The sequence below is a fragment of the Scyliorhinus canicula genome, chromosome 12 (assembly GCF_902713615.1).
Source record: "Scyliorhinus canicula chromosome 12, sScyCan1.1, whole genome shotgun sequence".
Lineage (NCBI taxonomy): Eukaryota > Metazoa > Chordata > Chondrichthyes > Carcharhiniformes > Scyliorhinidae > Scyliorhinus > Scyliorhinus canicula.
The window spans coordinates 96,804,146-96,817,300 of NC_052157.1; the positions used below are offsets into that span (position 1 = coordinate 96,804,146).

Here is a 13,155-nt window from a genome sequence, read left to right on the forward strand (position 1 = left end):
ACATAGAACAGTACAGCACAGAACAGGCCCTTCGACCCTCAATGTTGTGCCGAACAATGATCACCCTACTTAAACCCACGTAACCCGTATACCCATAACCCAACAATCCCCCCATTAACCTTACACTACGAGCAATTTAGCATGGCCAATCCACCTAACCCGCACATCTTTGGACTGTTGGAGGAAACCGGAGCACCCGGAGGAAACCCACGCACACACGGGAGGACGTGCAGACTCCACACAGACAGTGACCCAGCCGGGAATCGAACCTGGGACCCTGGAGCTGTGAAGCATTGATGCTAACCACCATGCTACCGTGAGGCCCCCTAATTGATGGCGGGTTCCTGAGTTGGCACAGGGCAGGTGTCAGGAGGCTGGGGGACCTGTTCATAGACGGGAAGTTTGCAAGCCTGGGTGAGCTGGAAGGGAAGTTCAGGCTCCCCCCCGAGGAACACCTTTAGGTACATGCAAGTAAGGGCGTTTGTCAGGCGGCAGGTGGCGGGGTTCCCCCTGCTGCCGCCGTGTGGGGTCCAGGACAGGGTGCTCTCGGGGGTATGGGTTGGAGAGGGGAGGATCTCGGAAGTGTACCAGGTGATTCAGGAGGTAGACAAGCCCTCAGTGGAGGAGCTGAAAGATAAATGGGAGGAGGAGCTGGGTGAGGAGATTGAGGAGGGGACGTGGGCGGATGCCCTAGAAAGGGTGAACTCCTCCTCTTCGTGTGCGAGGCTTAGCCTCATACAGTTTAAGGTACTGCTAGGGCTCATATGACCGGACAAGGATGAGCCGGTTTTTTGGGACCGAGGACAGGTGTATTAGGTGCTCAGGGAGCCCAGCAAACCATGTGCACATGTTCTGGGCATGCCCAGCGCTGGGGGAATTTTGGAAGGGTGTAGCAAGGACGTATCGAAGGTGGTAGGGATCCAGGGTCAAACCAGGCTGGGGACTCGCAATATTTGGGGTTGCAGTGGAGCCGGGAGTGCAGGAGGCGAAAGGAGGCCGTGTTCTGGCCTTTGCGTCCCTAGTAGCCCGGCGGAGGAATCTTCTTCAGTGGAAGGATGCGAGCCCCCAAGCGTGGAGGCCTGGGTCAACGATATGGCGGGGTTTATTAAATTGGAGAGGGTGAAATTTGCCCTAAGGGGGTCAGTGCAGGGGTTTTTCAGGAGATGGCAACCATTCCTAGATCTCCTGGCAGAACGGTCAAAACAGAAGGTCAGCAGCAGCAGCAACCGAAGGGGGGGAACAAAAAGTTGACTCTTTGTTTTTGTTTTGGGTTGAATATCTGTTTTTTGCCAATGACGGGCGTTAATTTATTGTTTCTCTTTTGTATCTACGGGGGGGTTCTGTTTTTTTTGTTCTTAGAATTTTCTGTTATTGTTTTCCTTTTTGTGAAAATTTGAATAAAGATTATTTTTTTAAAATAAAACAAAAGGTGGTGAGGTGGTAATGTGGATACAGAACTGGCTCGGTCACAGAAGGCAAAGGGTAGCAGTAGAAGGGTGTTTTTCTGAATGGAAGGTTGTAACTAGTAGTGTTCCATATATGCTGGGGCCTCTATAGTATACATAAACAATTTGGAGGAAAATATAACTGATCCGATTAGTAAGTTCACGAATGACACCAAGGTTGGTAGAGTGGCAGATAATATTAATAATCTTTATTGTCACAAGTAGGCTTACATTAATACTACAATGAAGTTACTGTGAAAATCCAGTGTTAAGGATTGTCAGAGGATACAGCAGGCCATAGATAGATTGGAAACTTGGAAAGAAAAATGGCAAATGGAGTTTAATCCGGACAAATGTGAAGTAATGCATTTTGGTAGGTCTAACATAGAGGGGAAATATACTGTAAATGCAACTTCTTCGGAATATAGAAAATCAGAGAGATCTGGGTGTACAGGTCTACAGATCTTTGAAGGTGACAACACAAGTGGACAAGGTAGTCACAAAAGCATACGGAATGCTTGCCTTCATTGGACGGGGCATCGAGTATAAAAACTGGCAAGTCAGGCTACAGTTGTATAGAACATTGATAAGGCAGCACTTGGAATATTGCGCACAATTCTGGTCGCCACACTACCAGATGGATGTGGAGGCTTTGGAGAGCGTGCAGAGGAAGTTTACCAGGATATTGCCCGGTCTGGAGGGTGTTAGCCTTGTGGAGATGCTGAATAGACACTGACTGTTTTCATTAGAAAGACGGAGGTTGAGGGTGACCTGATAGAGGTCTACAAGATTATGAGGAGCATGGATAGAGTGGAGGGGCAGGCACAATTTCCCAGGGTGGACGGGTCAGTCACCAGGGGGCATAGGTTTAAGGTCCGTGAGGCAAAGTTTAGAGGAGATGTAAGAGACCGCTTTTTTACGCAGAGGGTGATGAGTGTCTGGAACGCATTGTCAGGGGAGGTTGTGGAAGCAGCTACATTAACGGCATCCAAAAGGCATCTTGGTCAAACACATGGATAGGATGGGTATAGAGGGATACAGCACAAGGAAGTGCTGAGGGTTTTGGCAAAGGTTGTTATCATGACCGGTACAGGCTTGGAAGGCTGAAGGGCCTGTTCCTGTGCTGTATTGTTTGTTGTTCTTCGTTGTTCTTTGTCTGTAACTCTTGGATTTGATCGGTGAGGGTGATAGGGAGGAGGGTACCGGGATGGAAATTTCCTCAAAATTGGAGATGAGGGAACCATACAGCACATCAATAGCTGCAGAGCAATTGTGAATGGAGGCCAAAGACGGAGGTATTTCCCTTTCTTCCCTGGTTTACAGAATGTGGACGTTGCTGGCAGGAAACAAAGGGTCAGGAGTAGACCATTCGGCCTGCCAAGCCTGCTCTGCCATTCAATATGATTGTGGCCGATTGGACACTCCAATGCCTATTCCTCCCACACACCTTTCCCTTTATATTATTGTCAATCAGAAATCTATCAATTTCCGCTTTGAACAGACGCAACATCTGAGCATCCACAGCCCACTAAGGCCGAGAAATCCAAAGATTCATAATCCTATGCCTAAAGAAATTTCTCCCCATTTCGGTCCCAAGTGGTTTCCTTCTTATTTTGAAACTGTGCCCCCTAGTTCTGGACCCTCAACCAAGAGAAACATCATACCTGCATCTACCCTGTCTATTCCTTTAAGTAACTTCCTCAACCGTGATTTCCCACCTACAGTTGTGGACAGGGTCCTCAACAGTGTGCGGTCCATCTCCCGCACCACTACCCTCACCCCTACCCCCGATCCCAGAACAAGGATAGAGTCTCCCTCGTTCTCACATTTCACCCCACCAGCCTCTGTATGCAAAGCATAATCCTCTGCCATTTTCACCAACCCTAGCGTGATACCACCACCAAACACATCTTCCCTTCACTCCCTCTGTCAGCATTCTGCAGAGACCGTTCCATCCGAGATAATCTAGTCCACTCCTCCACCATACCCAGTACCTCTCCCATCACCCATGGCACCATCCCATGCAATCGCAGAAGGTATAACACCTGCCCCTTTACCTCTTCCATGCTCAACATCCCAGGCCCAAAACATTCATTCCAGGTTTAGCAGCGTTTCACTTGCATCTCTTCCAATTTGGTCTATTGCATTCGCTGCTCCCAATGTGGTCTCCTCTATATCGGAGAGACCAAACACAGACTGGGTGATCGCTTTGTTGAGCATCTTCGGTCTGTGCGCATTCAGGATCCTGACCTTCCTGTTACTTGCCATTTTAACAAAAGACCCTTCTCCCATGCCCACACGTCTGTTCTTGGCCTGCTGCAATATTCCAGTGAAGCTCAATGCAAACTGGAACAACAACATCGCGGGCGGGATTCTCCGACCCCCCCCACCAGGTTGGAGAATCGCCGGGGGGTGGAGTGAATCCCGCCCCTATCGGCTGCCAAATTGGGCAGCACGGTAGCATTGTGGATAGCACAATTGCTTCACAGCTCTTGGGTCCCAGGTTCGATTCTGGCTTGGGTCACTGTCTGTGCGGAGTCTGCACATCCTCCCCGTGTGTGTGTGTGTGGGTTTCCTCCGGGTGCTCCGGTTTCCTCCCACAGTCCAAAGATGTGCAGGTTAGGTGGTTGGCCATGATCAATTGCTCTTAGTGTCCAAAATTGCCCTTAGAGTTGGATGGGTTACTGGGTTATGGGGATAGGGTGGAGGTTGGTAGGGGGATGGGGCTGGTTTAGCTCACTGGGCTAAATCGCTGGCTTTTAAAGCAGACCAAGCAGGCCAGCAGCACGGTTCGATTCCTGTACCAGCCTCCCCGGACAGGCGCCGGAATGTGGCGACTAGGGGCTTTTCACAGTAACTTCATTGAAGCCTACTCCAAAGATGTGCGGGTTAGGTGGATTGGCCATGCTAAATTGCCCGTAGTGTAAGGTTAATGGGGGGATTGTTGGGACCAGATCGCCCCCCCCCCCGAGGACCCCGGAGCCCGCCTGTGCCGCCGTGGCCCGCCGTTAAGGGACCTAGTCCAATATATGCCGTATACCCGTAGTGTAATACGGGTTATGTGGGTTTAAGTAGGGTGATCATTGCTCGGCACAACATCGAGGGCCGAAGGGCCTGTTCTGTGCTGTACTGTTCTATGTTCTACTCGTGACAATAAGCGATTTTCATGTTCATTCAGGTGTTGACCTTGGGTAGGGTGGGTGCAGACTCGATGGGCCGAATGGCCTCCTTCTGCACTGTAAATTCTATGAAATTCTCCGGTGCCAGAGATTTGGCGGTGGCGGGAATTGCGCCGCGCCGGTCAGCGGCCGCTCGCAGCCCCCCCCTCCCCCCGGTGATTCTCTGACCCGCGATGGGCCGAAGTCCCACTCATTCTATGCGGGTCCCGCTGGCATAAATTGGACTAGGTCCCTTAACGGCGGGCCACGGCAGCGCAGGCGGGCTCCGGGTCCTCCGGGAGGGGGGGGGGGGGGTTGCGGGTCGATCTGGTCCCGGGCGGTGCCCCCACAGTGGCCTGGCCCGCAATCGGGGCCCACAGATTCACAGGCGGGCCTGTGCCGTGGGGCACTCTTTTCCTACGTGCCGGCCGTGTAAGCCTCCGCGATGGCCAGCGAGAAGGTGAACCCCCCCCCCTTCGCATGCGCTGGATGACGTCAGCAGCCGCTGACGCTCCCACGCATTCGCGGACCCGCGCCGGCCGGCGGTCTCCGGTGCACCACTCCGGTGCCGGCCTAGCCCCTGAAGGTGCGGACTTTGGGGCGGCCTGACGCCGGAGTCCTCTCCGCCCCGCCGGGAACCCCCGCCCCGTCGGGTACGGGAGAATCCCGCCCCTCACCTTTCGGTTAGGCACGCTACAGCCTTCCGGTCTCAACATCGAATTCAACAACTTCAGATGATCAGCTCTAACCCACCTCGACCCATTTGTTTCATCCCATTTCATTTTAACTGTTTCTTATCATTTCTTTCTTTCTTAATATATATTTAATCCCCCACCCCTCAATCTTATCCACCTTTCTGTAACTTTTCTCCTCTTTTCTTCCCCCTTTCCCTCCTCCACATCTACAGTTCATCCTCTGATGTTAGTTTCTCTGCTGTTTGGCCTTTCACATCTTTTGTTCTCTCTGGGGACTGCCATTAGCACTCTTTCCCCTTGGTTTCTGTGGCCATTAGCACCCGGTTTCCCTGGGTTTCTGTGGCTATGAGTCATCTTTCATTCTCACTCCACAGTATAAATACTTCCCACTTTGACAAAGAGTCATCGGACTCAACACGTTCGCTCTTTTCTCTCCCTACAGATGCTGCCAGACCTGCTGAGATTTCCCAGCATTTTGTCTTTCCTTTAAGTACCTTGTAGGTTTCAATGAGATAACCTTGCATTCTTCAAAACTTGAGAGAATACAGGCCCAGTTTTTCCCAATCTCTCTTCATAAGACCACTCCCGCCATCCCAGGAACAAGTCCAATGAACATTCGTTGCCATCAATCTATAAGATCCTTTCTGGGGGGAAAGGGACAAAAGCAGCGCAAGGTACTCCTGGTGAGGTCTAGTAGGCGCTAGGCTTGCCATTCCTACTTGTCTGATGAGGAAAGATTGGACAGACTGGGCTTGTTTCCACCGGGGTTGAGAAGAATAAGAGGCGGTTTGATCAAAACCTTTTCGATGCTGATGGTTATTCACAGGGTGGGTGCGGAGAGGATGTTTCCCTTTCTGGGAGAATCTGGAACTGGAGGGTCATTGTTTAAAAATAAGGGGTCACCTATTTAAAACTGAGGTGAGGAGAACATTTTTCTCCCAGAGGATTGAGAGTCTTTGGAACTCTCTCTCTTCCTTGAGAGGCAGTGCAAGCAGAATCTGTGAATATTTTAAGGCAGAGCTCGATAGATTAGAGATGAAGAAGGAGGGGGGTGAAAGGTTATTGGGGGGGGGGGGGGGGGTTAGACAGGAAGTGGGGTCGAGGTTCTAATCAGAAGTCAGGATAAGACCATAAGACATAGGAGCAGAATTAGACCACTCGGCCCATCGAGTCTGCTCCGCCATTCAATCATGGCTGACATTTTCTCATCCCCATTCTCCTGCCTTCTCCCCCATAACCCCTGATCCCCTTATTAATCAAGAACCTATCTATCTCTGTTTTAAAGACACTCAGTGATTTGGCCTCCACAGCCTTTTGCGACAAAGTGTTCCACAGATTCACCACCCTCTGCTGAAGAAATTCCTCCTTATCTCTGTTTTAAAGATTAAAGTCCAACAGGTTTGTTTCAAACACTAGCTTTTGGAGCAGTGCTCCGAAAACTAGTGTTTGAAACAAACCTGTTGGACTTTAACCTGGTGTTGTAAGACTTCTTACTGTCCTCACCCCAGTCCAACACTGGCATCTCCACATCATGGCTATTTTAAAGGATCATCCCTTTTGTCTGAGATGGTGTCCTCTGGTTCTAGTTTTTCCTACAAGTGAAAATACCCCCTCCACGTCCACTCTATCCAGGCCTCGCAGCATCCTGTTAGTTTCAATAAGATCCCCCCTCATCCTTCTAAACTCCAACGAGTACAGTCCCAGAGTCCTCAAACGTTCCTCATACGACAAGCTCTTCATTCCAGGGATCATTCTTGTGAACCTCCCTGGACCCTTTCCAAGGCCAGCACACCCTTCCTTTGATACGGGGCCCAAAACTGCTCACAATACTCCAAATGGGGTCTGACCAGAGCCTTATACAGCCTCAGAGGTACATCCCTGGTCTTGTATTCTAGCCCTCTTGACATGAATGCTAATATTGCATTTGCCTTCCTAACTGCCGACTGAACCTGCACGTTAACCTTAAGAGAATCGTGAACAAGGACTCGCAAGTCCCTTTGTGTTTCTGATTTCCTAAGCATTTCCCATTTAGAAAATAGTCTATGCCTAAATTTCTCCTTCCAAAATGCATAACCTCACACTTTTCCACATTGTATTTAATTTGCCACTTCATTGCTCACTCTCCTAGCTTGTCCAAGTCCTCCTGCAACCCCCTTGCTACCTCAATAGTACCTGTCCCTCTACAGATCTTTGTATCATCTGCAAACTTAGCAACAGTGCCTTCAGTTCCTTCTTCCAGATCATTAATGTATATTGTGAAAAGTTGTGGTCCCAGCACAGACCTCTGAGGTACACCACCAGTCACCGGCTGCCATCCTGAAAAAGATCCCTTTATCCCCACTCTCTGCCTTCTGTCAGTCAGCCAATCCTCTATCCACGCCAAGGTCTGGCCCTTAACACCATGGGCTCTTAACTTATTTAACAATCTCCTGTGCGGCACCTTGTCAAAGGCCTTCTGGAAATCTAAATAAATCATGTCCACTGATTCTTCTTTGTCTAACTTCCTTGTTACCTCCTTAAAGAACTCTAACAGATTTGTCAGACATGACCTCAGACATGTTCCAGGATTTTGACCCAGTGACAGTGAAGAAACGGCCGATATATTTCCAAGTCAGGTTGGTGAGTAATTTGGAGGGGAACCTCCAGGTGGTGCTGTTTCCAGCTCTTGGCCTTCTAGATGGGGGTGGCACGGTCACACAGTAATATGCACTGTTGCCTCATAGCACCAGGGAACCGGGTTCAATTCCGGTCTCAGGCGGCTGTGCGGAGTCTGCACGTTCTCCCCATGTGCTCCTCATCACTATCCACGATTCCACCAACGTTTGTGTCATCCGCAAGCTTACTAATCAGGGGCGGCATTCTCCCCTACCCGGCGTGACGGAGGGTGCCGGCGTAGGAGAGTAGCGCCAACCACTCAGGGGTCGGGCCTCCCCAAAGGTGGGGAATTCTCCCCACCTTTGGGGCCAGCCCCACGCCGGAGCGGTTTGCACCAGAAGACTGGCGCAAAAAACCGGCGCCCCCGGCAGCGGGACTGGCCGAAAGGCTTTTGCCGGTCGGTGCATGCGCGATGTCGGGTTCTCTTCCGCTTCCGCCATGGCGGACGCGGAAGGAGAAAGAGTGCCACCAGGGCACTGGCCCGGAGTCTGAGCGGGGGGCCCCGATCGCGGGACAGGCCACCGTGGGGGCACCCCCCGGGGTTCGATCGCCCCCACCACCCCCAGGGCCCCGTGAGCCTGCTCGCGCCGCTGAGCCCGCCGTTCCAGAGGTGGTTTAAACCTCGGCGGCGGGAGAGGCCTCCCAGCGGCGGGACTTCGGCCCATCCGGGCCGGAGAATCACCGCAGGGGCCTCTCCAATCGGAGTGGCGAGATTCCTGCCGCCGCCACTTCCCGGGTGCCACGGCGGGGGCGGGATTTTCGGCGGCCCCAGGCGATTCTCTGACCCTGCTGGGGGTCGGAGAATTTCGCCCCAGATCAGTTACATTTTCCTCCAAATTATTAACATATACTTCAAACTGCAAAGGTAGCAGCACTGACAGGAATAGGGCGGGGAAGTGGCACAGGTATTCTTTCAGAGGGTTGCGGCAGACTCGATAGGTCTAATGGCCCCTTCTGCACTGTAGGGATTCTATGAATCTATAGTAGTGGTCATGGGTTTGGATGGTGTTGCCTAAGGAGCCTTGGTGAGTTACTGCAGTGAATCTTGTATAAGGTACACATGGCTACTGCTGTGTGTCGGTGGTGGAGGGATTGAATGTTTGTGGCGGTGGGAGCAACCAAGCGGGCTGCTTTGTCCTGGGTGGTGTTGAGCCTTTGAGTGCTGTTGGAGCTGCACTCATCCCGGCAAGTGCGGAGTATTGCATTATACTCCTGACTTGTGCCTTGCAGATGGTTGGGGAGTCAGGAGGTGAGTTACTCGCTACAGGATTGCCAGCGCCCAACCCGCTTCTGTTGGGATTTCAAAATGTATTTGAAATTAATTTGGGTGTAAGGTTGAACGTGGGGTGGGAAGGGAGATGGAGGGTTGGTAGAAATTGCCATCTCTAAGTGGGTGAAGGTGGGGGGGACTTCAGGGAGAGCACGGGAAATGAAAGATGGATGGTGGGCCTGGTCGACGGTGAAGTTAGGGAGGATATTGTGGGGCTAAGGGTAGTTCAATAATATCTGGAGAGAAGATCTGGAACCCCATATTATTTGCCCAACGAGAGATTGACGAGAGATGGGGGCACGTGTAAGTTGCAGTTAGTTTTCCAATGTTGTCGCTCACCAATCGAGTGGCGAGAGTCTTCCCTCACACAGAGGGAAAAATTAATAAGATTCAAGGGCTCTTCCTCACAGGGATGTATTCTGTATGTGTGTGTGTGTGTGTGCCTGAGCTCCCAGATGAAGAACACACTTACCCCTGCCAACTGACTGCTGGCCAACATGAGCTGGGCCTGAGGGAGGTGACCTTGTTGCTGTTGAGGCATCTGTGTGGGTGCCTGAGCTGACTCACTCGCATCTTCAGTCTTAAACTGGAAAAGAAATATCAACAAGACGTTCTACGATTAATACATATCAGCACTGGTCGGAAGTACAGAAAGTGGGAGGGAGGAGGGAACAGGCCACGAGATGCTGAGGTGAGGTGTACACATTGCTAATGTCATATATACAGTGCATGGGGGCAGCTTGCAAATCCAGAGGGTGTTGCATGAGAAGTCCCCGTCATCAATCTACAAGAGGTGAAACATAAGGCAGATCTGGCATCAGGAAACTATTCTCAAAGCTGTTGGCTGGTAAAATTTCAAAGGATGTCCTTCAGGGGAAAGAAATGATTCTTCACACCGTGTCACTCCCAGTGCAGCCCAGCACGAAAGAATGAGTCATAATTCCAGTACGTAACTCACTCCCAGGCATCGGATATTCTACGCGGCCCCCCCGGCGATTCTCCACCCGGGATGGGCCGAGCAACCGTCAAAAAAATCCAAGTGCCGCTGGCGCTGTCCACGTGTGGTCTTATCTGGCGGGACCTCGGCGTGCATCTATCCGGGGGGGTCCTCCACTGTGGCCTGGCCCTCGATCGGGGCCTACCAATCGGTGGGCCAACCTCTCGGGCTGGGGACCTCTTTTTCACCATGAGAATGGGGTAAGTACTGGAATAGAGACCAGGGTAAATACAGGAATAGAGCACGGGGTAAATACAGGAATAGAGAACAGGGTAAATACAGGAATAGAGAACAGGGTAAATACAGCCATGTTGCATCGGGGCCGGCGCGGAGAAGGGACCCACCGCGCATGCGCGCATTGGCGCAGTCGCACTGCACATGCGCAGACCTGTGGCGCCCATTTGAGGCCGGTATCGGCAGCTGGAGCGGCGTGGGTCGCTCCACTGCTGTGCTGGCCCCCTGTAGGGGTCAGAATCGCTGCTCCTGAGGGCATGTTGACGCCGTCGTGAAAAGCAATGGCGTTAATGACGGCATCGACACTTAGCCTCAGGATCAGAGAATCCCACCCCCTGTTCCTGTGCTGTACTTTTCCATGTTCTTACTGACTGCCAAACCCAGCAGTGATTTAAACATCTTGATTAAAACTTCCCTGACAATTCTCTGCTCGAAGAAAAAAATCCCAGATTCCTGAAAGCTCGGTGTATTGCCCATTCTCTGCTCCTGAATTCATTCCATTCTCTATTCCTATATTTATGCTGTGCTCTATTCCTGTATTGATCCCATCCTCTATTACTGTTTTTATCCCATTCTCTATTCCTGTATGCATACTGTTCTCTATTCCTTTATTTATCCCATTCTCTATTCCTGTTTTCATCCCGTACCCAATTCCTGCATTTACCCCCGTTCTCTAATTCCTGTGTTTATCCCGTTTACTATTCCTGCATTTACCCCGTTCTCTATTCCTGTATCTGACCCACTCTCTATTCCTGTATCTGCCCTGCTCTCTATTCCTGTATTTTCCCAGTGCTCGATTCCTGGTTTTATCCCGTTCTCTAGTCCTTTATCTATCCCATTTTCTACTCCTGTATTCATCCTTTTCTCCTTTCCAGTATTTACCTTGTTTTCTATTCCTGTATTTTCCCCGTTCCCTATTCCAGTATTTACCCTGTTCCATATTCCTGTATTTGCCCCATTCCCATTTCCTGTATTTACCCTGTTCTCAATTCCTGTATTTACCCTGTTCTCAATTCCTGTATTTACCCTGTTCTCTATTCCTGTATTTACCCCGTGCTCTATTCCTGTATTTACCCTGTTCTCTATTCCTGTATTTACCCCGTGCTCTATTCCTGTATTTACCCTGGTCTCTATTCCAGTACTTATCCCATTCTCATTTCCTTTAATTACCCCATTCCTGTATTTACCCCATACCCTATTCCTGTATATGCGCTGTTCCCTATTCCAGTATTTCCCCGATCCCTATTCCTGTATTTACCCAATTCTCTATTCCTGTATTTACCCCGTTCTCTATTGCTGTATTTACCCCGTGCTCTATTCCTGTATTTCCCCGTTCCCTATTCCTGTATTTACCCTGTTCCCTGTGTCTTGCACCATCTCTCAAGCCACGTATTCATTCTGACTATTCTTGAATTTTGACTCTGACTGTCTCGTGGCACTGGTAGCAATCCTGAGATTACTACATTTGAGGTCCTACTTTTTCACTTGTCTCCTAACTCCCGGAATTGTAATTGTAGGACCTCCTCCCGTTTTTTACCTATATCATTGGTGCCTATATGCACCACGACAACTAGATGTTCACCCTCCCCCTTCAGTATGTCCTGCAGCCGATCTGAGACATCCCTGACCCGTGCACCCGGGAGGCAACATACCATTCAGGAGTCTTGTTTTCGACCACAGAAACGTCTGTCTACTCCTCTTACGATTGAATCCCCTATGACTATAGCCCGGCCAGTATTTTTCCAGTCCTTCTGTGCAGCAGAGCCAGCCACGGTGCCATGAGCCTGGATACTACTGCCTTCCCCTGGTGAGTCATCTCTTCCAACAGTATCCAAAACGGTATACCTGTTTTGGAGGGAGATGACTGCATGGGACACCTGCACTGCCTTCATTTCTCTGCCTTTTGGTCACCCATTCCCTGTCTCCCTCTCCAGTCCTAATCTGGGGTGTGACCAACTCACTGAACGTGCTATCCACGACCTCCTCAGCATCGCGGATGCTCCAAAGTGAGTCCAACCGCAGCTCCAGAGCCGTCATGCGGTCTAACAGGAGCTGCAGCTGGACACACTTCCCGCACATGAAGGAGTCAGGGGCATCGTCCCTGAACTCCCACGTTGAGCATGAGGAGCATAACACGGGTCTGGTATCTCCTGCCATTTTCATGCTTTACCTTAACTGATTACAAATATATCAAATAATGAATAAGTGAAAGGAATAAAGATTTTACTTACCAATCACAATACTTACCAACACACGAAGAGTTAAATTTTTCCCAGCTACTGCTAATTGGAGCACTTTCCTTACCAGCCAATAAAGTCACTACTTTGTTGTGATGTCACTCTTCAAATTTATCCCCAAAGACCCTTTGGCCACTGTTTAAGCAGCGAAGCAACAAGTTTAAATATTCACCACTCGACTCTCTAGCTCCGCCCACTCCAACTGCTGAATTCCCGCTGAAAGTATTTACCTTATTTTCTATTCCTATATTTTCCCCATTCTCTATTCCTGTATCTGCCCCATTCTCGATTCCTGTATTTACCCCATTCCCTATTCCTGTATTTACCCCGTTCCCTATTACTGTATATGCACTGTTCCCTATTCCAGTATTTCCCCGATCCCTATTCCTGTATTTACCCATTTCCCTATTCCTGTATTTACCCCGTTCTCTATTCCTGAATTTACCCTGTTTGCTATTCCAGTA

At 50.3% G+C, this 13,155-nt stretch overlaps 1 protein-coding gene across 1 annotated transcript in view; it reads right to left on the reverse strand.

The window, feature by feature from the left end:
• LOC119974303 (POU domain, class 2, transcription factor 2-like) overlaps positions 1-13,155 on the reverse strand; it is a 430,216-nt gene that overhangs the window by 90,520 nt on the left and 326,541 nt on the right. The window contains exon 4 of the mRNA XM_038813076.1: positions 9,696-9,809. Within this exon, the coding sequence (XP_038669004.1) occupies positions 9,696-9,764 (69 nt within the window). The 5' untranslated portion in view covers positions 9,765-9,809. The remainder of the gene's footprint in view (positions 1-9,695; positions 9,810-13,155) is intronic.